At 36.5% G+C, this 26154-nt stretch overlaps 1 protein-coding gene across 3 annotated transcripts in view; it reads right to left on the bottom strand.

Annotated features, from left to right (window-relative positions):
- Positions 1 to 26154, bottom strand: part of ARMC8 (armadillo repeat containing 8) — a gene marked incomplete at both ends in the record, with an annotated part of 104064 nt that overhangs the window by 57457 nt on the left and 20453 nt on the right. For 2 of the 3 annotated variants that reach the window (XM_084232849.1, XM_084232851.1), the window contains 5 exons: positions 2756 to 2848; positions 6228 to 6325; positions 6417 to 6559; positions 8062 to 8133; positions 22934 to 23010. In XM_084232849.1, coding sequence (XP_084088975.1) covers positions 2756 to 2848; positions 6228 to 6325; positions 6417 to 6559; positions 8062 to 8133; positions 22934 to 23010 — 483 coding nt within the window. The remainder of the gene's footprint in view (positions 1 to 2755; positions 2849 to 6227; positions 6326 to 6416; positions 6560 to 8061; positions 8134 to 22933; positions 23011 to 26154) is intronic. The other variant, XM_084232850.1, reaches the window with a different exon arrangement.

Raw genomic sequence — 26154 nt, 5'->3', positions numbered from 1 at the left:
TGGTTATGTGGTTAGATGCTGTATCTTAAGCCCTCAGATACAGATGCTGAAAGATTTTGTTTTTAAAGATTTAAAAAAATTTTTTTAAATTTATTTATGCATATAAGGACTGGGGTGTAGGCCAGAGGTGTGGGGGGTGAGAGAATTCACCAGAGACAGAGTGGGGAACAGAACAGGCAGATCTACTGAAATACACTGCTGAGGGGAACAGTGGGCAAGACTGGAGAGGTCTGCTGTGCCATTGCATTAGCTCCCTGGCTGGGGATCAAACTCATGCAGCAGTGGCTGGTGATGGCTTGATCACACTGAAACTTTAACCCCTGCACCACCAGGGAGGTCCCAGATGCTGAGGTTTTAATTTTTTTAATTTATTTTGGAGAGATTTTTTAAAATTTTTTTAAAAAGATTTATTTATTTATGCATACAAGAGCTGGGGCACAGGCCAGAGATGCAGGGGTGAGAGGATTCACCAGAGAGAGTGGAGAACAGAACAGGCAGGCTGACTGAAATACACTGCTGAGGGGAGCAGCAGGCGAGCCAGGATAGGTCTGCTGCACCATGTGGGTTGCTCCCTGGCTGGCTGGGGACTGAACTCGTGCTGCAGAGGCTGGGATTGCTTCATAGTGCGGTGCTTACCCCCTTGCACCACCAGGGAGGCCCCAATTTTTTGGAGAGATTTTTAATGAGGCACAGAGTTTGGAATATCCTCCTCTACCTATATGCCAGGGCTCTGACTATTAGACATCATTTTGTTGCTGGAAAGTTCTACACCTTGTTGGTTCAGTTCATCTTTAGCAAACAAGCTGAAATAAAATTCTTTTTCTCTAAGATTTACTTTGCTTGGGCCTCGCTGGTGGCGCAAGGGGTTAATGTCTCAGCACTATCAAGCTGTCACTAGCCAGTGCAGCATGACTGATCCCCACAGCAGACCTCTCTTGTCTAGCCCGCTCCTCCCCTCAGCAGTATATTTCAATCATTTCTCCTGTTCTGCTCCCCACTCTGTCTCTGGTGAATTCTCTCATCCCATGTACCTCTGGCCTAACCCCAGTTCTTTAGGTATAAATAAATAAAATAAATCTTTAAAAATAAAGATTTACTTTGCTCACCTCAAAAGACTACAACATTGACATTCCAGTCCTGTGAGTAGACTTAAATATTGTCAAATATTGTCAAAGCAACCAAGAAGAAAAATGTCAAAGGTTTTTGACAAAAATCCTTAATTCTCAGGCTGTGATAATTAGCTTGGATTTGTGATTTAAAAATTCAAGTTATTAATCTAGTTACTTTTCTGGAACCAAGTGATTTTATTTTAACGTATTTGGAAACTGTTCTAAAATAGCAGAGAGCTATTATGTTCCTAGTTTGTTATGTGGGTATTTACTACTTCCCTTTCCTATAGTTCACCAAACTTCTCACTTTGTATTTATATGATAGACAGGTGGTAATGCTGTCATGAAGCACCCATGGAACCATCCTCATGGTTAGAAGTTATAAAATATATAGAAATTAAGAAAGCTCTCAAATAAATAATGACCCAGGGCTATTAAAAGGGCCTCCCTGGGTGGCGCAGCGGTTGAGCACTGGGTTGCGAAGTTGCCCGCAGCCTCTGCAGCGCCAGTTCAATCCCCGGTTGCTGGGCGAGGGTCCCACATGGCGCGACAGACCTCTCCTGCTGCGCCCACTGCTCCCCTCAGCAGTGTATTTCGTCAGTCTGCCTATTCTGTTCCTCTCTCTGTCTCTGGTAAATTCTCTCACCCTCCTGAGCTTCTGACTGTACCCAGTGCTTGCATAAATAAATAAATAAATCTTAAAAAAAAAGGGGTACATTTAACATGCAAACTATGAAGCAAAATAAAAAGTACTTCATAGCATTTTTCTGTTTAGATTTGGGTCCTTTAAAACAGAAACTTCTCTCGACAATGAGCAGAGAAGAATCTCATTTCTCTCTATGAGATCACAATTTCAAAAGTGTGGAAACTGGGGTATGGGGAATTGGTCATGATCTCACACTGCTGGCAGAATTATAAAACTGTACAACCTCAATATAAGACAATATGTGGCAAAATTACAAATGCATACATGCCGACTCAGCAATTCAATTTCTTATATAATGCCTTGCATATAAGTTGTCCAGTTCCGTTGCAGTTATGTTTTGTAACAATGTAAGACTGGAAACAAGCCAAATGTTCAATAACTGAGAACCAGTTAATTAAAGTTTGTACATCTATATAGTAAAGAACTATGTGGTTTTTTTTTTTTTTTAAAGATTTATTTATTTATTTATACATGCATTGGGTAGAGTCAGAAGCATGGGAGGGTGATAGAATTCACCAGAGCCAGAGCGTGGAGCAGAGCAGACTGACGGAAGTACACTGCTGAGGGGAGCAGCGGGTGGCAGGAGAGGTCTGCGGCCATCTGGGACCCTCACCCGGCGGCCAGGCATCGAACCAGCGCTGCAGAGGCTGCGGGCGGCTTCGCAACCCAGCAATCAACCGCTGTGCCACCAGGGAGGCCCTATGTGGCTTTTTTTTTTTTAAAGAATAAGCTGTTATGTACTGATAAGGAATATCTGTCAAGGTAAGTGGAAAGTGTGAGGTACAGAAGAGTATGTATACTATGCTACCAGTTATGTTAAAAAAAGGTGTGGGATATATACACAGATCTATAGATTATGTCTGGGAAGACACTTAAGAAAGCACATCTCCCAAAGGCATAAGAGATTTACATTGTAGAGAACATATATTCTGATTCTTACTTTACAGCAGTGTGAGAAGATCTGACAGATATACTCCTGGGTGTAGCGGGACCTGGTCAGCAGCGCCATGAGATGTGGTATTACTGTGGCATCCTGGAGATGAAGAGAAAGAGAGCACAGCACAGGGAACTTAGGTACTGTGAATACCTCTAACAGGTTATTTCCATGAGCAGGTACATATTCTAGCCTTTTATCTTATTGACAGTAAATCAAATCTCTTTAAGGAATACAGCAAAACAAAGCAACATAGCCATCAAATATCTTCCTATAAATAGTCTACAATAAAACAAAATCATTTGAAAATCATTTCAATAAGACTTGACAGAAATTTGTTCTGAAACAAAATGTGAGTTACTAATAAAATATATTGCAATAAATAGCTTAAGGGGGAATTATTACATAAAAATAAAACATTACAATTTTGATCTGACATGTTAAGGTATAATCAATAGCTAGTAACAATCTCTCATAACTGTAGTTAGTTAATTTCAATCTGCACAAGACAATTTATAATATAACAACCTCTTATTTATAGCTCACTCTCTGCCTATTCCTGACACTTAGCAACATACATGGTGTTAAAGAGAAAATAATCCACCCTGTTGCAGGACTCTCCCAGAATATCCTTTTTTATTCATTTTTTTAATTTAAAAGGAATTAAAAGTTGAAAAGGGATTTAGTATGCACCACAGATGGAAAATAAGATTTAACTCAAGCTTTCTAGTCAATGCTGTCATGAATCTTAGAGCTTTGCTTCTGAAGTATGAATGTGGTTGGAGCAGAACCTAAGATTTTATCTTAGGCTGACAACACTGGTACATAGATGATACTTTGACAGAAGACAAGAGGGCAAATAAGGAAACTTAAAAGAATGCCACTGTTAGGATGAACAAGATTTGGAGTTTTCCTTAAAAAGAAAACAAGATATATAAAAGCTAAGTGGGAAAACAGAAGGTAACTGATTCTTTTCCTCTTGCTTATTAGGTAACTCTCTGTGTTATTCATAGCACTTTAAAGACCAAATGAAAAACTAAGAAACATCCCCGAAAAGTCAGGCACTAAATGCACAGAAAAAAGATGAGAATATCAAGCACATGTCTATTTTACAAGTGGGAGATGAGTTTAACAGTGGCTCTATTGGCAGAAGACATGAAAGCAGGTAGCAGCCAGCAGCCAAGATGGAACAGGCAGATAAAAAAAGTCTCTAACAGTCTCCTAAAACTACTTCCATCCCCTTCCTTTTCTCCATTGCCCTCTTATCTCTGTTTTCCTATTACAACAGCTCTTACCCCATTTCTGCGAATTGTGCTATAGAACATAGTTACATAAGTAGCCAAAGTCATCCATCTGATAAACAGAATTTCAACCTAGACATTCTGCCTTCTCCCAAGTGGATTACTGTCTTCTAGTTGAGTTGCTATAACAGCTGGCTTCTATACAATCCAACTCACAGATGTCAGTTAATTACACTGAAACACTACTCTCAGTCATTAGCCCATCTAACACTTTTGATGAATTTTTCCTTGTCCCCGAGGCATAAAATTAAGATGTTTCATAATTTAGACATTTCTCATTGTGAAAGTCACTTAATGTCTCTGTCTCAATTTTTCTCACATAAAAAAGTTAAGCTGGTCTAAGCCAGAGTTTTCCAAATTATGAACCATGATCCATTAGTAGGTCATGAACTCAGTTTAGAGAAGAGGACAAAGGGTTAAAACAGCTGGTCAGGATCAATTTCTCCTCTTAAAGGGGTTCAGGAGAAACCTTAAGGGTAAAGAAGACAGGTGAGTGGCTTCATCTCTTGGTAACTATAACAGTAAAACTTTCAGGAAGACAGATTGAGATTTACTTAGAGAGTCCATCCCTAGGGCATGCTTTGAGGAAGATGCCCATGATATAGGACTGCTTACCGGAGACAAATAGTTCTCAAAGACTGGTTGTCCATGGGACAGCAGCATCTGAGTTACCGGGAAACTTACTAGAAATGCAAATTCTCAGAAGCCTCTCCAGACTCAATTTTGGAGGTGGGTCAGTGATTTGTGTTTAACAAGCTCTCAAGGTAACTCTGGTTCATGCTCAATTTCGAGAACCACTGTAGTAAACAATCTATGGATTTATGAGGTATGGATCCCTGAAACTAAGTTGCACAAATCCCTGAGGATAAAACTGAGATGTGTCATAATTCAGATTCTCTCTGCTACGTGAGATGATCCAAAACCTGTTTACCAACCTAATGTATCATTATGGGCCAGAGTCAAATATAAATATAATGGAGTCACATGACATATCTCTTCTCCTTGCTTGCTTTGCCTATGCCTCTTGATTGTTTATATTCTTGAAATATTTGTAAAATAAACTTCTGGATAAGATCTATGACTCACATATGTCCAATCTGACATTCTGATTCTTCATGTTAGCTTACGGAATGACAACTAGCATTTAAAAAATGAAAAAAAGGATAGAATAGAAACCAGGGGGCATGACAGTTATGGAATTATTTTGTGAAGAGATTGTTTTAGAATTCTGTCTCACTCATACACACACACACACCACACACACACTCACTCACTCACTCACACATGTGCATAGTGTGACAAAAGAAAATGTATTCCTTACTGTGAATTCTGGATAATAGTGTTTGAAAAATTTTGGCCTTTATAATTTTCATTAAGAAAGTCCTATGTAATCAACAGATAAAAAGATCCTCTAATATTCCCTGAAGTTTCTGACACCACTGAATCACTCCAAAGATCTTTGGAGAATTTTTATTTCTTTTATATATATTCTCTGATTCTAACCTGAAAAGTAAGCCTCATGCAAGTTGGTTTTGGTTCACCTTTCCAGTTGAAACTAACACTGATGTCCTTCTTGCATCTGACTCTTTGCCCACTGACCTGCATTATTCGTTCTTAAACAGAATGGCCTCTTAACTCTCTACTTCTCTATATCTCATCTACTATTTAAAACTTAGGTCAAATTCTAACTTCTCTACAAAGCCTACCCTACTGAATTTTATCCTAGAATGAGCAGAATTTCCTATCACTCATTTAGCATTAAACATACTTAATAGATTTTATTTGTATTTATTTTTGCATTTATCTTTTATATTTTAAAGAAATTTAAAAATTAATTTTACTTTCATTCTAATTTATCATTTCTTTATTGGTATGTATTAAGAGGTCAACAAGAGTCTTTTAAAAAAGTTTAAAAAAACAAAATAAGAAAGCAAAAGAAAAGAATTTTTCAAAAAGAAAATTTTAAAAAGCTTATAAATTTCTCAAGGTCTGAGACTACCTTTCCCATCTTTATAAAGTCTAGATCATTTGATATTTATAAATTAGAAAAAACTCGAATACTTCTTGAGACTTTTCCATAACGTAACACAGTTATGATGGACTTTGGGTGCTAAATAAGTCAGAAGTATGCTGCTACTGAAATATAACTGGTGATATTAAAAATATCTAAAACTCACTGTATATAGTAGCTCCTCTGGAGTGACAGGACTAGTAAAGATGGTGCGCAGACATCGGAGGCAAGCTTCAATGAACTTCAGGTCTGGGGACAGTAGTCCTATTAAGAGAAAAAAGATCCAGGACTCACCCTTCCAGCCTGTATTTAAACCACTGCAAACTAATTCTAGAAAAATGATGTCCCGACATACCTTGTAATAAGGCAGGGATAATATGGCAATCCAGGAGAGACTTGACATTGTTTTCAGTGCCCATAGCAAGACTTCCCAATACCACTGCACATTCGGTTTTCAGTTCTGTACTTGAAGTTTCTTGCTGAAGCAAGTATAGCAATCTAAAAAGAAGTAACTTGATAAATAGAAGAGACTAAAACCTTAAAACTAAAAGGCAACCAGTATATACCAGATACTAAAAATATAATTGGCAAACTTATACAAAACTAGGGAATGGTGATTTGTTTCTATCAGTTGCTAATATAATAAAGAACTATCTGGTTTAAAAAAAAAAAAAAAAAACCCTAAGATTTTCTTCAGTTTGAACAAAAGAACTACAATATAATCTCAGAGTTTATCAGAACTATAAACCTGAAAGTTTTCAGAAGTAGTCTCCCCAGAAAGCAGTACACACAATCTATGTTTTCAGATACCTCAGGACATGAAGACTCCCAGTGCCAAGTGCTGTTGGACCTTAAATTCAGATTAGAAATAGTACCTGAATATTCAAAACTGTAGTTCAGAGAACACAGACGTCTCATCTACAAGGTATATTCAGACCATGTGCAGCTCTTCAAGTAAGGGAGGCTCTCTTCTCTATTTCTCCCATTTGGGGAATCAGGAGATTTCTCCTATTTCCACTTCAGTCCAGTGTGCGAAACAACTACTCCCTAAACTCTAATCCCACCCATTTATGTCCATTTCACTTATGTTCTCAACTAGAAACTTCATGCTTCCTAAAGCATATTTATATATACTGAACACTAATCCCCTAAGAAATGTGAGAGCTTTATGGTTACCAAAGTATACATTTATAGGTGGTTTTGACCAAAACAATAAAGCCACTAATCCTATAGCAAAAGAAGAGAAAAAAAAATAAAAAATTGAATAAAAACTTATAGTAATTGCACATAAAATTTAGTTCTGAGTAGCAAAGGCAAACGGGAAGTTATTCAATTGTCATTGCCTTCCAAAAGGAGGTCATCAGAAGACACTGAACTTTCTGTATTAACTTAAAGAACAGCAAATTCTGAAAATTGGAAAATTAAAAGAAACACAAGATTACAATCTAAACAGTCTTTCTTATTTTTAATCTCAAAAAAAAGGTTCAAGGGTCCTAGAAAGTTATTTATTTTTTTTTAATAATAAATTTTATTTTTATATTCCCCATACAATTGCAACCCCCTTATTTTGACCCCAATCCCTCCCCTCCCGCCTCCTATCCCCCATAGAGAGTCTCTGGTTCATAGTTTTTTGTTGATTTTGATTTTCACTTCTAGAAAGTTATTTAATCACACAAAAACTGCCAGGCCTCTGAGGTGATAGGGAAGAAAGAATCAAGCTGGTGTATGTTGCCTTTTTATCCAAAAGACCCTTTTATTACAGGGTCAGTGAGCTTCCTGAATTTACATTCAGTATCAGCACATTTGCTTCAAATTCCATTTTCTGGTACTTTAATTTCATTTTAAGAGATGCTTCAAATATTTCAAAACACTTATTTAAAAAGTTAAGAGATTTTTTCAAAAATATGACAACACAGAAAATGGGTCTTACTTGAATTTAGAATAAGAAATACATTAGAAACTTAGAAGGAAAGGCAAAAAAGGTGATGATAAAAACATACCTTGGAACAGCTCCTAAAACAATGAGGTTGGCTTTCTGTTTGTTGTTTCCAATTACAGCATTTTTCATGTCTCTGAATTGAGGAGAAAGAAAGGGTATAAAGTATGTTGAGCCATCACAGAAAAATCAAAGATCAATTCACTCCACTTTACTATGCAACATCTTAGATTGTTAAGTACAGAACTTAGTGACAAAGTCAAAACTGAAACTGACCCTTTTTCACCTGGAGTGTCAAAGAAAAGGGATAAAAACAGATGCTGGGTGAAGCTGGGGACTCTAAAACGGGAGGACTCTAAAGCTGGGGACTCTAAAACGGGAGGATAGTGCAAGTGGGAGATACCCTAAGTACTGGCGAAAGACTTTGAATTCTCTCAAGCATTGAGCTGCATTTTTCAAAAAAGATCACCAATCCTTTGAATATATAGATATAGGCCAACCTCTCACAACTGAGGGAGAAAGGAGTAAAGCAACCAATCAAAAAACACCTCTGACCTTGTTTTAGAGACCGTGACTGTTTACTTTTCCCCCCTTTGAGTGGATTATTTCTTATAATCTGATTTTATCTCTCTATTGTCTTATTGGTTATACCTCTTCTTGGGTTTTGTTTTGTTGTTTTTTAGTGTTACAATTTCTACTATACATCATTTAACTTATCACAGTACACCTTTCAAGGGATATTATCCCACTTTATGTGTATTTTTAAGAGCCTTGCAAGTATTTACTTCCATTTCCCCATCCATTCTTTGTGCTGCTACTGTCATACACTTCATTTTAAAATTAGTTAGAAACAACATATTATTACTAATTTACTTAAGCAGTCAGTGATCTTTTAAGGAGATTAAAAAATAAGGAGAAAAATCTTTTATACTACCATTATTTTTGACTCTGGATACACTCAGATCTTTATTTCACCAGGAGTCAATTCTAATCCACAATAAAAGTATCTCTGTCAATGACCTATTGGTTTACAACGTGTAATTGGTCCCTAAGGACAGGTAGAGAAAAAAATAAATAGCTCAGAGTAAACCTAATACTACTGATAAAATGTTTAGTAAAAAATGTTACCCTAATTGGTCAGTGGTGCTATCTTAATATAGAACACTATGATTCTACATGTCAGTGGTTCTCAAAGTGGGGAAGAGGACATTACATCACCTACGGACATTTCAGAACTTTAAAGAAAGTGTCTGGAAATTTCTTGCCATAGTTATACAAAGAAACAGAAAGCATTCTGTTGCAGAGTTTTAAAGGAAACTGTGTTTTTTAGTGTTGAATCTGTATAGTAAATAAAAAGATTATGCTTTTTATTAAAAGTTACTTTATTTTGGAAAGTCAGATCACTAGCACAGAGACACTCATGGTATTTGGGTCACCAATACCATACTCCCACATTAGTCCACATTGCAGCGCTTGTGTCAGCACTACTTCATTAAGTTTTCTAATATAGTAACAGCTAAGCACTTAAATATTGAAATGCTATACATTATCGTTTTATTTCTCCTTCATACTTTAAGTAGGGAAAGGAGTTATGAATGTGAGTAAATTATATTAAAGATTTATCTTCAGGATAGCAAAGGGGATGGGACAAAATATTTGTAAAGGTAGATCAGGTACGATAGCATTCAGATCACTGTTTTAGAGCCTTAAAGGTCTTTGCTCTAGGGAAAAAATAAGGTTCTTAGCTCACTGATGATTTCTTTCACATTCCAAAACAAATACCTGTTGATTTCATCCAGAACTTTTGACTTCCCCTCCTTTTTTAATAAGGCAGAGTTTTACAATATATAGGAACTGTTGCCAACCTTGAAAGTTACAATCCTATAGTAGGCAAACCAGAATCTTACAGAAAAAGAGTAGAAAACTGAGGGGAAAAAGTTACTTTAAGATATCAACAAATAGGGCCTCCCCAGTGGCGCAGCGGTTGAGCGCTGGGTTGCGAAGCTGCCTGCAGCTCTGCAGCACTGGTTCGATCCCCGGCTGCTCCCCGGCTACCCCTCAGCAGTGCAGCAGTGTACTTCGGTCCTTCTGCCTGCTCTGCTCCCCGCTCTGGCTCTGGTGAATTCTCTCACCCTCCCGCGCTTCTGACTGTATCCAGTGCTTGTATAAATAAATAAATCTTGTAAAAAAAAAAAAAAAGATATCAACAAATAAATGTTATAGTCAGCATATATTTCTAGCACCAACCAAATTCACTTGCATTAAAAAATCCAGGAAATAATTATAATATCCTCTCCCTAGTTATCTTCTCTGACAATTGCATAAAAATATTGCTGTGACATAGTGATCTGCTGAAAATTGATACCCCCCACAAATTTTCTGAATAGCATTTTCAAGTCTTGAGTCAAACACTGCATCTGCCTATACTTTTTCCATTAGCTTAGTGTCTGTTATTTTTCAAGGCCTTATCTCTTTGTAAACAATCACTCTGATCTTATGCATTTTTACAGGGGATAAGTAAAAACATTTTTTACTTTATAGAGACCAAACTTAATAAAGCATATTGGAGTTTTTACAAAATTCTGATACATTGATTTTAAAATTATGTATTTAAAAAACTGACTTAGCACAGCATAGTTGGTGAGAGATTGTACATCTAAGCTCTAGCTTCCTTAGGGCTGCCAGCTATATTCTGAAGAGACTAGCTTTTCAATCATTAATTCACATACCCTAACCTAGCAGTTTTTAAAGTTCTTTCACCTTCTTTTAATGTCTTCTGCATATAATAATGCAGCATATCCATTTGTCCAGTAGTTATCTACTGAGAGATAATTTTGTGCCAGGTGCCATTCTGGATACTCTGTTATATTTTGAAACTCCCACCTCCTAAAATTTTCCCAGGTTTCTCCCCGTTCTTCCTAATTTAAATAGGAACATATTCCAAATATTTGAAACCATGCTAATGTTTTTACAGACAAAAGTAAACAAAACCCCTTCCAAAACTAATTTTTCAGTACTTTTAATAGTTTGCAAAGATGACATGAAGGAGGCAGCTGGTAGTTACAGAGTAAATGCAGACTAAAAAGAACACAACGAAATGGATAAATGTCTAAAGAAAACAATTTTTACTCTGGCTCTAATTAGTAAAATATATCCATGCTAGACAAGGAAGAAGAGATATTAAAACCCATCAAAAAAGTTCTAGTCAGCTGTTAATATAAAGGATCATTTCTATGAATGAGTTAAGAATGAAATGTGATAATCATCACATATACTCATCTTTAGAAAATCTTGAGAAACTTTATTCATCTTTGAGGTCTGAGCTTAGATGTCTATGTCACTTTTCTTTAGGAAGCATACACTGACAACTCCTAGGTGTGGGTTAGGTGTCCCTCTTAAGGGCCCTTATCATAGGTCACTCATTACTTTGTTAGTATAGAAGTCTGTCTCCTCCTAAGAAGCAAGAAAGCCAGTCTGACCTGGAAATACCAGAGACATTACTAACAATGGATCACAAAATGTAACATATAGAAATTTATATGTTTGTAAAATGCAAACTCACAACTGTCATTCCAGATGGGACACAATAATTAAGCAAGATTTATATATCACTCTGAAGTATACAAAGCATTCCATATCTATTATTTTATTTAATATTCATCACAGCCTTGAGTAATATTAATTCCAAATTACAGGTAAGGAAGCTAAGACTCAGCTTTGGGGCTTTTCTTAGCACTTCACATTAAAGGACAGCCAGCCTTATCCCATGTCTTTTATGCTAAGTATTTTTTCCATTACTTCCATCATATCAGGCATTCAGAACAAACTGATTGAAAGACAAAAAGAATTCAGTAAATGTAATTCCTTTTTCTCCTGTTTCAATTTTACATTTTTATACAAAATAAAAGAATTTCTAACTTTTAGCCAAAGATATTCTTTTCCCCATAAAGCAAAGTAATATAATCTCATCTTTACTAATTTTTAATTTGAAAGAGTAAGGAAATACTCTATTTATATATTACTAAAATTTCAACAGTTGGTTTTTGGGTTCAGCACTGTGTTAGGCTCCGGGGAAGATAAAAGCATTATATAGAGATGCCTGATCTGAAGAGTTTGCAACCTTCCAAGAAGACAAAAATAACACTAACAATACTCTGCTAGGACTTGATTGCTTATTGAGCTAACGTAAGTAGATAAGTTGAACAGGTTTTGAGGTGACGGTAGGAGCTAAGATGAACCTTAGAAACTGGCCAGGATTTGGATAAGTAGATGAAAAGGCAAAAGGAAAAGTCATTCGTAGAAGACCATATTGGTGGGGCCTCCCCTGGGGCGTAAGGGGTTAAGATGCAGCACTTTGAGGCTACCCTTGATCCCCGGCCAGGGAGGTGACCCACATGACACAGCAGACCTCTCCTGACTTGCCTGCTGCTCCCCTCAGCAGTGTATGTCAGTTAATCTGCCTGTTCTGTTCCCCACTCTGTCTCTGGTGACACCTCTCATGCCCCACACCTACAAGAAGACCATATTGGAAATGAATATACTTTTGGACAGTGCCAGAAACCTGAATGAAAAGAGAGTTCCTTTTAAGAAGGCATGGAACATAAAGAGATAAACCAAAGGGGGATGGATTAAAAAGCAATCAAGTTTTTGATCAGAAAAAGGACATGAAGGAAAGAGTGGCTTAGGAAAATAAGCTGAACGTGGAAAGAACTGGAATGCAGATAATACTAAAGAGAGGCAACAAAATGACTGATGTCCTTCCTTTGTGGTCCCAAGATTCCCTTTCTTTATCATTATCATAATCTTCCTGAATCAAACTACAGTGAACTATCTCTTTAGTTATCTGACTCCTCATCAGACTTTGGATCCTCCATATTATTCATCCTTATATATTCCCATATTAGCACAATGTCTAGCACCTGGCAGGCACTGAATGTTTGTTGACAGACTTAATCAATCTATCCAGGAATCTGGTTATGTGAAATTGATTGGGGTTGGAGCCCTAGGAATCATTAATACAAAGGACATTTTGAATACACAAACAATCTGAAGAAGAAATCTAGAAACTGAAACAAAAAAAATCAAATACTTAGGAATAAACATAACAACAAAAGAGGTGAAAGACCTATGCAAAGAAAATTATAAAACACTGTTAAAAGAAATAGAAGAAGACACAAAGAAATGGAAAGACATCCCCTGCTCATGGACTGGAAGAATTAACATTATTAAAATGGCCATCCTACCAAAAGCAATATACAGATTCAACGCTATTCCAATAAAAATCTCAATGGCATTCTTCAAAGAAACAGAACAAATACTGATGAAATTCAAATGGAACCACAAAAAACCACGAATAGCCAAAGCCCTACTGATGAAAACAAAGGAGAAAAGAGGTATCACACTTCCAAACTTCAAGCTATACTACAAAGCCATAATAATTAAAACAGCTTGGTATTGGAACAAAAACAGACACACAGGCCAATGGAACCAAATAGGGAGCCCAGAAATAATGCCACACTTATATGGACAACTGATCTTTGACAAAGAATATGCAATGAAACGCGGACAGTTTGTTCAATAAATGGTGCTGGGAAAACTATGAGGTGCAAAAAAATGAAACTAGACTACTACCTTTCACCATGCACAAAAATCAACTAAAAATGGATAAAAGAACTGGACATAAGACCTGAAACCACAAAATATATAGAAGAAAATATAGGTAAAACATACAAGACATACATCTCAGTAACATCTTTAAAGACTCATTACCCAAACCAAAGAAAGTCAAGGAAAAGATAAACACCTGGGATTACATCAAACTGAAAAGTGTCTGTACAGCAAAAGAGACATTAACCAAAACAGAGAGAAATCCCACTGATTGGGAAAAAAATTTTTGCACTCTAGTCAACTGATAAGGGACTGATCACAAAGATATACAAAGAACTCACACAACTCAACAAAAACAAAATAAACAATCCAGTCAAGAAATGGGCAGAACTTAAAAGACATTTCTCCAAAGAGGAAATGCAAATGGCCAATGGGCATATGAAAAAATGTTCAAAATCCCTTATAATCAGAAAAATGAAAATTAAACCACATTGATACCATCTTACACCAGTAAGAATGGCACTTACCAAAAAAAACAAGCAACAACAAATGCTGGCAAGGATGTGGTGAAAAAGGAACTCTCCTACATTGCTGATGGGAGTGCAAACTGGTCCAACTACTATGGAAAGCTGTCTGGAGGTTCCTCAGTCTACTAAAAATGGAGCTACCATACGACCTGGCAATTCCACTACTAGGGATCTACCCAAAGGACACAAAAACATTCATTCAAAAGAACACCTGTACACCTATGTTTATTGCAGCACTATTTACAAAAGGTAAAACCTGGAAACAACCCAAATGTCCAAAAACAGATGACTGGATCAAGATATGGCATACATACACAATGGAATATTATTCAGGAATCAAAACAAGATAAACTCATGCCATTCGCAGCAACGTGGATGGAACTAGAAGGAATTATTCTCAGTGAAATAAATAAGAAGGAAAAAGAAAAATATCGGATGATTTCACTTCTAGCAGGAAAATAGGCAAATCAAGTAAGACATCAGTGTAAAAAAATAGTAGCAGTACAAAACATAACAAAGCAAAAACAGAAAATTATAAATCAGAGACATACTGCAGGGCAGAAGGAGGGAGAGGGATCAGAGGGAGGGAGGGAGGAGCACAGGGGACTGAGGTAATGGTGCACGGGTGCACTGGAAACTCTATGGGGACTACACCTGAGGGGGTGGGGGACGCAAATATTGTTTAACAATAAACAATGATGGAAAAAATAAAAAAATGAATATTAAAAAAAATAAAATTATTTTAAAACAAAAAAAAACACCAAAAGATATTTTGAGAAAGCAGTTAACAAGGTGATTTATAGATACAAGAAATGTGATACATGGCATTTCTTCAGTGATCACTTCAAGTCTGGGTGTCTACAGAGGATGCTAGGAAGCTTGGAGAGTAAGTCCCTTAGCAAGGGACTTATCTTCAACTAAAATTTAGCTAGAATCTTAAATTTGCCCAATAATAAATGGATTCAAGAGGTACCCAATTTTGTTTTTTTTTTAAATTTAAATTTTATTTTTATATTCCCCATACAATTACAACCCCCTTTTTGACCCCAATCCCTCCTTTCCCTGGCCCCCACCCCCCATAGAGTGTCTCTGGTTCATAGTTGTTTGTTGATTTTGATATTTTTTTTCTTATAGTTATTCTTTTTCCTGGTCCCTTATTTAGGTTTTCTAGATTCCTGCTATGAGTGAGACCATCTGGTATTTTTCTTTTTCTTTCTGGCTTATTTCGCTGAGCATGATCCCTTCCAGCACCATCCATGTTGCTGCAAATTGCATGAGTTTGTCTTTTTTGAATGCTGAGTAATATTCCATGGTGTATATGTATCACATCTTCTTGATCCAGTCATCTATTTTTGGGTATTTGGGTTGTTTCCAAAGCTTAGCTATTGTAAATAGTGCTGCTATAAACATAGGGTGCAGGTGCTCTTTGGAATTGATGTTTCTGTGTCCTTTGGGTAAATACCTAGGAGTGGAATTGCTGGATCATATGGAAGCTCTATGTTTAGGTCAAGAAATCTCCACACAGCTCTCCATAGTGGCTGGACCACTTTGCACTCCCACCAACAGTGCAGGAGAGTTCCTTTTTCTCCACAACCTCGCCAACATTTGTTGTTGCTAGTTTTTTTAATATGTGCCATTCTCACTGGTGTAAGATGGTATCTCATTGTAGTTTTGAGGTACCCAATTTTGCATGGAGGCAAACCTTTCTACTTCCTTCCTTTGCTCTGAAAGAGATTAATAACTTTTAGTGTGGTAGAGGTAAAGGGCCCAAATATTAACACAACATGTATAGCTTCTATCACAGCCTATGTCTAAAGTGGAGTACTAGCGATGGTTATCAAAACCAAGAGAGAAAGCAAACACTGCACTTTGCCACTAAAGTGGTAGGAAAAGTGAAAAAAGAAATAGGACCTAGACCTGCTGGAAAACAGCTTGCCAATTAAGCATGCATTTATTTAGTCCCAAACAGTCAAAATAACATATATTTTAATCGAAAACTTAATGTCACCCAAAACCGGAAAATTATAGCTAAAGATCAACTAGGTCATTTTCATTTTGAACCAATACACTTATCACTTACCTGAAGAAGCTTTCGTTTGGAATACTGCACATTCATTCTTGTTCTAACTGGTGCAAAGTAGCCAAAAAGTACACCAGTACTGAAAACTACAGACTGAGTATAAAATTTGACCTACGTATTAATTAATAAACTCACTCGTCATTAAGACAGCCATGAAAAAAAGAGAAAATACATATTTGGTTAACTAGAATAAGTCAACAGGTAAAGACTTACAAAGTTGCTTGGAAAATTACAAACATTCACAGCTCTATATGTGTAATTATAATTATTATGATGTCCTCTTTGGAGAATCTAACATCAAAAATCTAAGTACAATAAACTTTCATTGTCTGTCAAGGTTAGGGATTAAAATACATTCATATTCCAAATAAAGCTACCATTGCCATGTGTGAATTGTCAATTTAAGAAGAATTAGGTGATTACATAGTATTTTAACTAAAATTATTTTTAACATAAGGCTTGATTCTAAAGGCATATGAAAAATTATAGTAAACATCATCTTTCAATAGTGGCATTTATTGGCCATTATTATATACAAGTTGAAAAGAACTCAGAATTGGCAGTAGTTTAGGTCATCCTTATAAACAAATCATCATGTAGTGTAGATTTTTGGATATGTGTAGTAGGAGATACAGTTCTAATTTACAGAAATGCTTACTCAGGGCCTCCCTGGTGGTGGAAGGGGTTAAGACACAACCTATGAAGCTATCCGCAGCCACTGCAGCACGAGTTCGATCCCCAGCCAGAGAGCTATCCACATGGCGCAGCAGACCTCTCCTGACTCGCCCGCTGCTCCCCTCAGCAGTGTATTTCAGTCAATCTGCCTGTTCTGTTCCCCACTCTGTCTCTGGGGACTCCTTTCAGCCCCCACACCTCTGGCCTGTACCCCAGTTCTTGTATACATAATCTTAAAAAAAAAAAGAAAGAAATACCGACTCAGAAGAAGCTATTGTATTTAGTTCTTCATTTTATGTTTACAAGTCATTTTACATTCTCCAAAGTGAAGAATGAAATATCAAAACCATATTAATAACAAATGCCAAAACATCCATATAGCATGTTAATATTTTACATACGTAATCATTACAAACATCAAAAAATGCTAGAACATTATGGAATAATAAGCAGCATACACTTAAGTGGCTTATAAGTATGAAAAGATATATACTTACATGCATACAAATATACAACTATTCTTGATATTCAAAGTTAATGCCATGTACACAAATACGAAGACCATATCACTTTGATCTAATAATTTCTAGAGAATTTTACCACCCTTTTCACCATAATTCTCTGGCTGGATAACTTCAGAACATATAAATTATAAACAAGTAAGACTCAGAATTGCTTTATTTCACTTGGTATTAACAAAGGACATCTTTGTTTATGCTTCCCAATGATACTTTTAAGAGTAACTGATTTTATGTGTGTATAATACATATATGTGTGTATAATACATATAATACATACATATATATACACACACATACACACAAATATATATGTATCTTTGAATTACCTTAAAACATATCATTTAAAAATTCTTAAAGTTTTGACTTTATGGGAGCTTATATCTTTAGCTCATGCAGGAAAATGTAACCTATCTACAGTCTACTGAACTAGAGGTACATAATTTCCTAGAATCAGAAAATCAAGTAAGCATTACCAAAATAAACTTATTTCTTCAGTACATTAAAAATACTTCAGAAGATTCTTTTGAATAAGTCTTCAAACATGAAGAGGAAATGGGTATTGGTGAAAACCACACAATTTTTATAGGATCCACAACTGTTTGCCAGACAAATCCACTCTAGTTCTCTGGTTCTACTCACTTTGAAACTACAAAGTCAAACATACTTGCTTATATTACCTTTTTGCCTGTTAATATAAAGTATATCAAGGTAAGGCCACACAGGGATATCTGATCTTTTGATGGAGAATCACTGAAGTAAAAGTCTGACCAGGTCCTCTAGTTTGGACACACTGAAAAACCAATGTTTTAACAGTTTTGACTCATGAGTTACAAAAACATTTGAATCTTCAATATAAGAATTAACATGGCTATGCTAATACCACAGTAACATCACCAAGAAATATCCTGTAATTGTTTTTCTAAAGTAATACATAGGTCTCCACACTGGAAGAAGCTGGAATCTGTAACTCAGTACAGTTTATCTGATACATCTACTCTTTGTTGTAGTTGCAAAGGCAAAGTTTATGACCTACATAACTGACTTTCCTGCTCTCGGATCACATCTTATTCCTACCTAACAATCAACTATTCAGTTATGTACTTGCAATTTTGCTCTTTCAAAACCTGATTATGCAAAAGGATAACTGGTCCATTCAAGTTTATGCCAAATACTGTGCTACTACAAAAAGTTATCTCCACATAACTCCTCATTTTTCAACAACTGAAATTAAGCAGTCCTGATGCTTAATATCTTTCAACAAAGGCACACTCACTGTCTGGGTAAAGTGGTCCTTTACTGACATGGGCTATCTACAAATAAGTTCCCGTATTTATGGGTAAGATTATGGATCTAATTCAATCATAGAGATTAGTCACAGATCTGATGAAAACTCATTATTCACTTTTCATTTTTCCAATTTTGTTTTTCCTGTTTTATATATTCACATTATCTATTGAGAAAACCAAACTTAATATTGCTAGAAAATGATAAAATTGATTGTTTTGCAGCTAAAGCTAGCTGACAATTCTTTTATGTCTTTCCAATTGGATATTTTGGATTCAAAGCTGACTACTTCCGTCTATATCTTTTTCTTCCCTAAAATTAGTAAGCTGCCTTTGGTTGTTTACACTCTGTTGCCAATTCCTGTCTACCTGTTTTGGTCTAGTAATGGTATCTGTGTGATTCAATGGTAGCTGTGAAATGTGTATAAAAAGGAAAGAATCAGACAACACTCTCCCTAAACATCATTTTAATTCTGCCTTTCCTCTATCAATAATTTAAAAATAAAGAAAATGTTAAAAATACCATTCACTTTTCATTCTCTTTACTATATACACTTACTTTTCAGACAGTGACAAAGCTTACTAAAGAATTAAATCAAAAAGAATATTTCTTTTCCAGGGAAAAGGAAGCTTCATCAAATCACACTAGATACATCCCTATTTTCACATAAAGTAAAAAGATTTTGAGTGATCTGTCCCTTTAAAACTATAGTAGAACAGGTGGACTGATTGAAATACATTACTGAGGGGAGCTCCCCACCGTCTCTGGTGAATTCTCTCACGCCCCCCCCCCCCCTGCACCTCTGGCCTGTACTCCAGTTTTTGTATGCACAAATGAATCTTTGGGAAAAAAACTATAGAAATATCCCTTCAGCTGTGATTTTGTTTTTGCTTACCTGTTGCCAGAATCAGAAAACATTACAAATAATGTCTTTTGAGAGAATGACACACACCACATTCACAAAAATTTTAATATAGTATATATTATTGTCCATTATTATCATAATTGTTCTATTTCGTTGTTGTTAATTTCATACTGTGCCTAATTTATAAATTAAATTTTATCATACAATAAAACATAATATACACTATCAGTGGTTTCAGGCATCTATTGGGGGTCTTGGAATGTATTCCCAGTGAAAAAGGTAGAGGAGGGAGACTACAGTATAGATAGATTTTAGTATTGTAATTAGCAATCATGTTTAATGTAATGTGTCTTTGATCACATTTTCTTTTCTGAATCCAGAATTTTAGCCCCTCTCCCTCTTCTTTAGTTTGAATTTTTTTTTTATTTTTTCTCTCCCTTCTTTGAAAAAAATCATTTTATTTTATATGAAATTGCCTTAAATTAGGGCTCATAACAACTAGCCATTTATGTACCAATTTGTAGGGTAACCACAACATACTGGCACTGAATTTTATTTTACATTTTTATATTTATATATAATTTCATATTTGTGACTTAATTCTTAATTCTTACAAGTTGGCAAGATGAGCAGTATTCTCCCTTTAGAGATGATCAGACTGAAGCTCAACAAAGCAAAGTAATTTGCCCAGGCACACAGCTAGGAAGGGAATCCAACAGGAACTGTCAGAACCAGGAATTCAACTCCAAAGCCATACTCTTTTCACTCTACCATCCCCTTCACAAGAACTTTATTGCCTTAACTGACAACTAAGTATCTGAGACTCAAAAATTTTTTAAGAGGCACTAAGACTATCAAACTATATCTTAGCTAGTTGGTTATATTACACTCTTCCCAGTGTATTTTAATGCTTTATTTGCTATTTCATCAAATTTAGAGAAGCTATAGTGTTCTTTTGTAATGGAAAAAATGTCTAAAAGTGACAAGTAACACTCAAATTAGCTACTCATATCAGATACAACTAGTCAAGATACAAACAAGTCATTCATGCAGAATCCCTGACTGATAAATTTAGCTCTTCCCCTAAACAATCATACTAGCAGGGCCTCCACGTGGTGCAGCAGATGATCGCTGGGCTGTGAGGCTGCCCACAGCCTCTGCAGCACTGGTTTGATCCCTGGCCGGCCAGCGAGGGTCCCACATGGCACGCAGACCTGTCCTGCCGTGCCCACTGCTCACCTCAGCAATGTATTTTGTCAGTCTGCCTGTTCTGCTCCCAGCTCTGTGAATTCTCTCACCCCTACCCACCACGCTTCTGACTGTATCCAGTGCTTGTATAAATAAATAAATAAATCTTTAAAAAAGACTTTAAAAAAAAATCATACTAGCAGTAATAATAAAAATAATAACAATGCCTTCTACAATCAATCAGTGACATTTCCAAATAAGCTATTTGCTGATGATTTTAAATAAAATCCACAATTACCAATATACATAACTATGTGTGGTATCTGCCTAAGGAGTGTTAAATTAAACCTTATACTCCCCTCAACTAAAATGTGTGTGTGAGTGTGTGTGCGATAGTGTGAATGTGCATGCACGCACATGCACAGGCACAACCAAAAATGATTTAGTTAACAAATGGATTCAAGGCCATTTTCTAGTAACAATCATAACTAATGTATAAAGAGATTGATTAATTCATTATATAGTCTCATAGTTAAGAGAATAAAGGCAAAACTAACATAATGAGATAAGAAGAAATAGCATCTCCTGTTTCTGTAAACTGAGGTATAAGGATAGGTGTTAAATATTTCAGGGTGAAGGACTTCCACCCAGCTCCTCACCTCTTCAATTCAACTAAATAGTCAAGCAGCCTTATTCATTTTTACCTTGCTTTCACTTTACAAATCCATAAGACCCCCCAAGACATCCCTTCTACAATGCTTGTTTTTGGAAGCATGGGGAGTAGGGTCTGAACAAGAACTGAATTCAGTAGAAACTTCTATAAACAAAATATCCTAACCTTGTCATAGTTGAGCAAGTTAAACTGAAGGTACTGTTTGGCTGATAACACTAACAGGTAAGAGAAGAAAGGGACTCGTGTCCTCCCTGCTATCCCAAATGTATCTCATCCCGACCCTATCTGTGTGCTTCCTTCCCTGGACACAGTTCAGACCTATGGGTCCTCTGTGTTCCCAGCCCTATGAGGCTAATTAGTCTAAACATTCTTCCTTAGCACTATGTGTTAAAAACACAGTAATTGGCTCTTAGGAGAAAGAACTGATTTTTCAATCACTTGTAATCTTACCACACAGCTCCACTTAATTTTTTAAAAGCATTATAACCTTAAACATTATATTTAAAGATCTTTCCTCTCAGATCAGAGGGAGGGAGGGAGGAGAACAGGGGACTGTGGTGATGGTAAACGGGTGCATTGGGGAAGGAAATTCTATGGGGACTAAACCTGAGGGGTTGGGGGGGGGAGCAAATATTGTTTAAAAATGACCAATGATGCAAAAAGAAAACAGCATTAAAAATAAATTTAAAAAAAACTGAAAAAAAAAAAAAAAGATCTTTCCTCTCATTAAACACAAGGGAATTCTGGGGGGGGGGGAGGGCATTTAGAGAACCAAGGGTTTCTTTACATTTTCTTTTTTTTTTTTTTTTTTAAAGATTTATTTATTTATTTATTTATATAAGCACTGGGTACAGTCAGAAGCTCGGGAGGGTGAGAGAATTCACCAGAGCCAGAGTGGAGAGCAGAACAGGCAGACTGACGAAGTACACTGCTGAGGGGTGCAGCGGGCGGCAGGAGAGGTCTGCACGCCATGTGGGACCCTTACCCGGTGGCCGGGGAGCAGCCGGGGATTGAACCGGTGCTGCAGAGGCTGCGGACAGCTTCGCAACCCAGTGCTCAACTGCTGCGCCACCGGGGAGGCCCTCTTTACATTTTCTAATGACTGCTTTCTAACTTCTGATATTTAAAACATCACTAGAAGATCCACACTTCAGAGAGAATGCATTAACTCAGAGCAAAACAAAAGAACCCCAGTGATCTATTCTCCACCTCCTTCCAATTATAAAAGATCATCAACTTATTCTCTAGCTTTTGTTGGATATTAAAGTCATAAAATCATTCTCTAAGGAAACATTTTTTTTTAATGTAAAACAAATGTTCTACAAAAGCCAAAGCTAACCATGTCAGTTAACAACTACACAACAATTCTTTATAGCACAATATTAAAGTCATAAATATCAGGGCAGATTTCCAAAATGGAAGAAAAAAATGAATTTTCAAAATTATAATATTTGGCAGATTCAAACATGAAAACAAACAAGACTTTTCAATAGACTCTTAAATACATACTACTTACATGACACCTTGTAGAACTTTCTGGGGATCAGGGTCAAATAGCCTGTCAACATAGTGGCGACTGCTAGCTGTTACTTCCTAGAAAGTGGGGGGAAAAATTATGACATCTGAAGCCATGCAAATCACAAATTCATAGCATCACCCACAACACCAAATAGCAATGTAATCTAACATAAGGCAGATGCATTAGTGTTCACAAAATACTTAAATCATTCTGAGAAAGTCTGGGACAAGACAGATAGTAAGATGGGGAAGAAAGAAGATACCCAGTTCTCACTAAAAATATAACTAGATGGGAGACCTTGAGGTGAATTTTCCAAAAGAAAGAAAGAGCTATAAATGTTAAGAAGTAAGCTAAATTTCTTAATTGATTGCTGGGTGTCACCTACATATTCACAGACAGGAAAGTTACTTCTGTTTAGCACCCATTAAAGGGAGAGAAACCTGGCCATCAGCAAGAAAAAAGGAAAGACTATGTGAACAGCCTATAAGGGGTAGAGTTACAAGAGGTCTTCAGGCTGATGCAGAGGACATACAGTGTTAGGAGGCAAACACAAGCAAAAAAAATTAAAATGATGGTGTCACTTTCTGTGAGAGAAAAACAATTATGAATTAGTGTTACTGATCAGATCTAACAGTTTTTCTTAACTAAATGAGGCCAGACAGAAGGGGGAGGGGTTAAGACATAAAGAACAAGAAGGGACACTTACCTCTTTTATTTATATTGTTGGGTTTGTTCTATTGTACTATTTCTTATTTGGGGAGGGGACAACTTTTTATATTTAATTTTCAATAATTTACCTTATTTAAAACAAAGAACAAATGTTTAAGAATCAGAGATAAAGAATTTTTGCTCGCTGCTATTTCTTTCTGATTCCTGCAAGAATATTTTCACATAGCCATTAGAAATAAATTATCATAGAGAGGAAGGAATACTTTTCCATTTTACCAGAAGACTTCATCAGAAAAGAATTAATTGCTAAGACATAGTGTCAACTTAAGTGTTTGAGTCACCAAAAAAATATCTGGAGAAAAACTGCATGAAATCTAATTTTATGACTATATCCTTAATCCAAACCCAAAGTATGTTTTCAACTAAAATATCCTCACATGCAATTCAAATATCCACTTTAAGTATATATCCTATTTATAAAAAATAAACAGTGGCAGGAAAGCAGCAAAACTGATAAAAATGTTTGTGTCCACTAAAGTACCATTAAACTACCTGCTAATAAGGTCTGGTTTCCTCAAAATAACAAACAGAATCACAGAATGTGAAGGGCTCTTACTACTGAGTATGATGTGTCCCAATCCCTTGGTCAACACATGATGGATGATGATCTTTACCCAGATGTCAGACTGTAGTATGTTAAAAGCAGGGATTTGAACAACTCTTCAAATTTATCAAGAAATAATACACCAAGAGCAAAATCCAGGGTAAACTAAAAACAGTTTTCTTGTGATACAAACTGCTGAGTTTTGTCCCTCTGGGTACACATACGCTTCTGGTTTTCCAACATGCAACTTCCTCCAAGCACCTCAGACCCTTAGCCTCCTTCCTATCCAAGCACTGATCTTTGATTTACTGTTCCTCTCCACACAGATGTACATCAATGTGGCTTTTAAAAAGGCACAGGTTTAAGACCCACATTTTAAACAACAAAATTTCACTCATTAATAGCAACTCTTATGACTCCTCTGTGCCTGGTTCATTCAATTTAACAAGCACTGAGTACCTACTATACACAAGGCACTGAGCAAGGCATTAAAGAGTTTTGAATATTTAGTAAGATCTATGCCCTTACCCTCACAAATTCATATTCCACTGTAACTGTGCTTATATGTTTATATTCCCTGCTAGAATATAAAACAAAGTATACATTCATATAGGCAGCACTGAAGTGCTTAATTAAGCTAGGAGACTCAGTGAAGGATTCTTAGAGGAATTGGTTTTGGAAAATGAATAAAAATGTAAAAGAACTGGCAAAGGAAAAAACGTTCACGTCACAATCACAGGCATAGGCCATGTAAAGACAATGCAGGCCTATCAACAAGTACATCAGTTGCAAGCACTGTAAAAGAGGGGAGAGCAGGGAGGTATCATAGCATGTAAAACACCAAAGATTAACCAACAGGTAGTCCCCATAACTGGAGTTCAGATTGCCTCTCGGTCAAGTTCTATGCTAAGTCCCAAAGATGGTAAAAGAAGAGGTTAAGATAACAGCCTTGCATTCAAGGAACTTACAATCTATCAATATAAGGGGCCAGTAGATGAAAGATAATCCTCTCAGCTACGTACTTAGTAAGTAGCAAGTTGAGAAGATATGGTCACTTATTGAATTTAATTTTACTCTGTGCTTTTACCTAACATGATCATTATTTGTCTGTATGGAACAATTTTCATATTTCACTGCCTTCCTTTTATAGATCAGGTCCCCTTTCCTCTCTCAGCCCTCTTCTCCCTTATTTCAAAAGGCAGCCTGGCAATGTAAAAACTTGAGAGAGAAGGTTATTGGTATAGAGAGACTGACCATCTAAGAAGGTGACATTTGAGCAAACATCTGAAGAAGGTGAGTAAATAAATTATTTGGGGACAAAGTTTTTTAGGCAAGAACAGCAAAATGCAAAGGCTATGAAATAGCTGTGATCAAAGAACAGGAGGTCATTAGAGCTGGAGCAGAAAAAGCAAAGAGGAAAGCAGTAGGAGATGAGGTCAGAGAAGAGGGGCCAGATGGCAAAGAGCTGTATTGTCCAATATGGTGGCCAATAATCTCATGTGGCTACTGAGCATTTGAAATGTGACTGGGGGCCTACCCGGTGGCGCAGCAGTTGAGCGCTGGGTTGTGAAGCTGCCCGCAGCCTCTGCAGCGCCGGTTCAATCCCCGGCTGCTCCCTGGCCACCGGAGGAGGGTTCCACATGGTGCGCAGACCTCTCCTGCCGCCCGTGCTCCCCTCAGCAGTGTACTTCGCTCCTTCTGCCTGCTCTGCTCCCCGCTCTGGCTCTGGTGAATTCTCTCACCCTCCCACGCTTCTGACTGTACCCAGTGCTTGTATAAATAAATAAATAAATCTAAAAAATAAATGAATAAAATAAAAATGTTATTAAAAAAAAGAAATGTGACTGGGAACTAAATTTAAGATTTTTAACTTTAATTAAAATTCAAATTAAAAACCAATACTGGATGCAGTTATCAGAAAAATATTAGGAATGTTTAGAACCAC

This window comes from Talpa europaea (genome assembly GCF_964194135.1).
Source record: "Talpa europaea genome assembly, chromosome: 4".
Classification (NCBI taxonomy): domain Eukaryota; kingdom Metazoa; phylum Chordata; class Mammalia; order Eulipotyphla; family Talpidae; genus Talpa; species Talpa europaea.
This window is presented reverse-complemented; position numbering and strand designations above follow the sequence as displayed.